The 3,024-nt window shown below is 33.8% G+C and overlaps 1 protein-coding gene across 1 annotated transcript in view; it reads left to right on the top strand.

Moving 5' to 3' along the window:
* The window catches only part of CIR1 (corepressor interacting with RBPJ, CIR1), a 38,636-nt gene that overhangs the window by 9,083 nt on the left and 26,529 nt on the right, over positions 1 to 3,024 (top strand). The window contains exons 3-6 of the mRNA XM_007122114.4: positions 821 to 894; positions 1,469 to 1,479; positions 1,567 to 1,631; positions 2,005 to 2,053. Of these exons, the coding sequence (XP_007122176.1) occupies positions 821 to 894; positions 1,469 to 1,479; positions 1,567 to 1,631; positions 2,005 to 2,053 (199 nt within the window). The remainder of the gene's footprint in view (positions 1 to 820; positions 895 to 1,468; positions 1,480 to 1,566; positions 1,632 to 2,004; positions 2,054 to 3,024) is intronic.

Raw genomic sequence — 3,024 nt, 5'->3', positions numbered from 1 at the left:
GCTTTTTTTTTTTTTTTTTTTTTTTGCGGTACGCGGGCCTCTCACCGCTGTGGCCTCTCCCGTTGCGGAGCACAGGCTCCGGACGCGCAGGCTCAGCGGCCATGGCTCATGGGCCTAGCCGCTCTGCGGCATGTGGGATCTTCCCGGACCGGGGCACAAACCCGTGTCCCCTGCATCGGCAGGCGGACTCTCAACCACTGCACCTCCAGGGAAGCCCTAGAAAATGATTTTTAAGATGCAGCAGTCCATCATAGTAATTAACCTGTTGTAGATTATCTTTAAACTATTCTCTCTTCATTGTCCTCACTAAAGAATTTGATTCTCTTATTGCCTTTGACTCTTTTAAGAATTAATTCGATTTGCCTTCCTAAAGAAATTCCAGAGAGACTCATTTTTCTAGAACTGTTTGATTCCTCACAATTAAGGAAAAATGTTGGCACTATTTAACTTAATTCCAAATTTGTGTTGGCATATAGGATTTCAAAGTTGTCCCTATTTCCATAGCATTTCAAAGTTTAAGAAAAGCATGTGAGGGGAAGCATGGCATTTTTTCCCTCATTTCAGTTGGGAGGGCCGGGATCTCTCAGGTAATGAGAAAGTCTCAGAATTTACAACTAGTTACTAAAGAGGCAGTACTGTTGGAATTTCCAGTCAGATATTTCAGATGTCATCTAATCAGTGGAGTAAACTTCTGGAACTTTATCTCTAATAAGAATATTTTCTCCTAATTCCCTTAGGATTTAGGGGTATGGAGGGACAGTTTTTCTGTAATTTTTTCCTCCTACAAAAAATTGCTAACTTTATGTCTTGTTTTATTTAGATTGCTTATGGGAGATGAACGTGTAAAGAATGGCCTTAATTTCATGTATGAGGCTCCACCAGGGGCTAAAAAAGGTACTCGGTCATTTCCTTTTTTTGTCTTCGATGTGTTTGCAACTAAAGATTGAGGACTTTATGACAGACATTTTTTAGAAGTTGCTCTTCATCTTTTAAAATTGCTATTATTTTTGTAAAATAATTTTTTAAAATACTGAAATCAATACAGTAGAATAAATACTAAAAATATTTATCTAATCCAGTAATAATTTCATGACTTGTCCTTTGGGGAGGAAAATAATCTCAGCATCACCAGAAGTACATTTATTCTTTTATAATTTGTGTATTTAGTCCTTCTTATTGAGTATACTTGTAAATACAAAGCATAATATTCACTGTCAGTGAAAAATATAAAAGTTTAAAGACTAGAAATAAATGTGCTTATTAAATACTATCTCTTATTCACTGTTTTTTATCCTTCAGTGATTTGAATTTTATCTTATGAAAGAAAAAAAGTCAAACTAATACATTCTTACAAGTTACAATTAAATATGGTGATATCATAGTGTCGTATATGATAGCAGACTTTTATGTTGAAGTTTTTAACTTGACCTACCTTTTTTTCCTCCCATGTTTTTGATATGCAATCAAGAAAACAAAGAGGTAAAGTACTGTTTTCTATGTTTGGATTTATTTGCAATAGATTGTAACTTTATGGAAAAATTGAAAGACTTTAATGAATGTTTTTAGAAAGAAGAAACAGAAGGAGAGACCGAATACAAATTTGAATGGCAAAAAGGGGCCCCACGAGAAAAGTAAGAGCTGGTTTTCTTTTAAGATAAAATTTGTATCATTAAATTTATCTAATATCCCCTCTTATGTTGTCTTTTTATTCATTAGAGAAAGCAACTAATGTGAAAAGTTATTTTTAATGATTTGTCTTATATGACTCATTTGCTTGATTATAGTCTTTAGTTCTATTTTTATTTTTTTCATTTTTTAAAATCACAGATCATCAGACTGGATACTTAATAATGAAGTGGTGTTTGGAAATACTAAATAGATTTTATGGTTCTATTTATTTATTGAAGTTGTACATTTCATAATTTACTCAGAACTATAAAACTTTTTAGTTTAATTATTAAATTATTCTTAATATTGAGTTTGTACATTTTCTCTCCTTAATAGATATGCCAAAGATGACATGAACATCAGAGATCAGCCCTTTGGTATTCAGGCAAGTGACACATATTTATACTGTAAGAATAAGTTTTTTTTATAAACACTTCTTTATACTGTTGTGCAAAACGTATTTAAGCTGAAAAGGGGCTCTGTGGTTTCTATTTGTATCAGACAATAGAAGGACTAGGAGAGAAAATATTAAATGTACTAAACTGATAAAAGATTGGATTCAAAGTTTTGTAGTGAGGGTTATAATGATAATGGTCTCTGTGGTTTTCAAGAAATTTGGAGAATTAACTCAGGGTCACAAAAATATATATAACTGTCTGGAACCAGAACAAACTGTCATCAGAGGGCCAGGTCCTTGTTATAAATAACATTTTTTTGAATACTACCCTACTTATTCATTTACATATTACTGCTATATTGGCAGAGTTGAGTAGTTGCAACAGAGACCTTTAGCCCATAAACCCTATAATATTTGCTATCTGGCCCTTTACAGAAAAAGTGTGCCAGCCCCTGGTTTAGGAAATTGAAACCTCAAAGGTTAATTTTTTTAAACGAGAGGATTTAACATTAAGCCATGACATCATTCTTTGTTGGTATTTTACCATTTTTTTTTGGATGACATTGTTTTACTGCCACAAAGTAACACACAAAAAGAAATAGGAGGGATTTCCCTGGTGGTCCAGTGGTTAAGAATCTGCCTTCCATGCAAGGATTCTTCCATATACGCAAATCAATCAGTGTGATACACCATATTAACAAATTGAAGGAGAAAAACTATATGATAATCTCAATAGATGCAGAAAAGGCTTTCAACAAAATTCAACACCGATTTATGATAAAAACTCTCTACAAAGTAGGCATAGAGGGAACCTACCTCAACATAATAAAGGCCATATATGCCAAACCCACAGCCAGCATCGTTCTCAGTGGTGAAAAACTGAAACCATTTCCACTAAGATCAGGAACAAGACAAGGTTGCCCACTCTCACCACTGTTATTCAACATAGCTTTGGAAGT

This window comes from Physeter macrocephalus, chromosome 2 (genome assembly GCF_002837175.3).
Source record: "Physeter macrocephalus isolate SW-GA chromosome 2, ASM283717v5, whole genome shotgun sequence".
In the NCBI taxonomy this organism is placed as follows: Eukaryota; Metazoa; Chordata; class Mammalia; order Artiodactyla; family Physeteridae; genus Physeter; species Physeter macrocephalus.
This window is presented reverse-complemented; position numbering and strand designations above follow the sequence as displayed.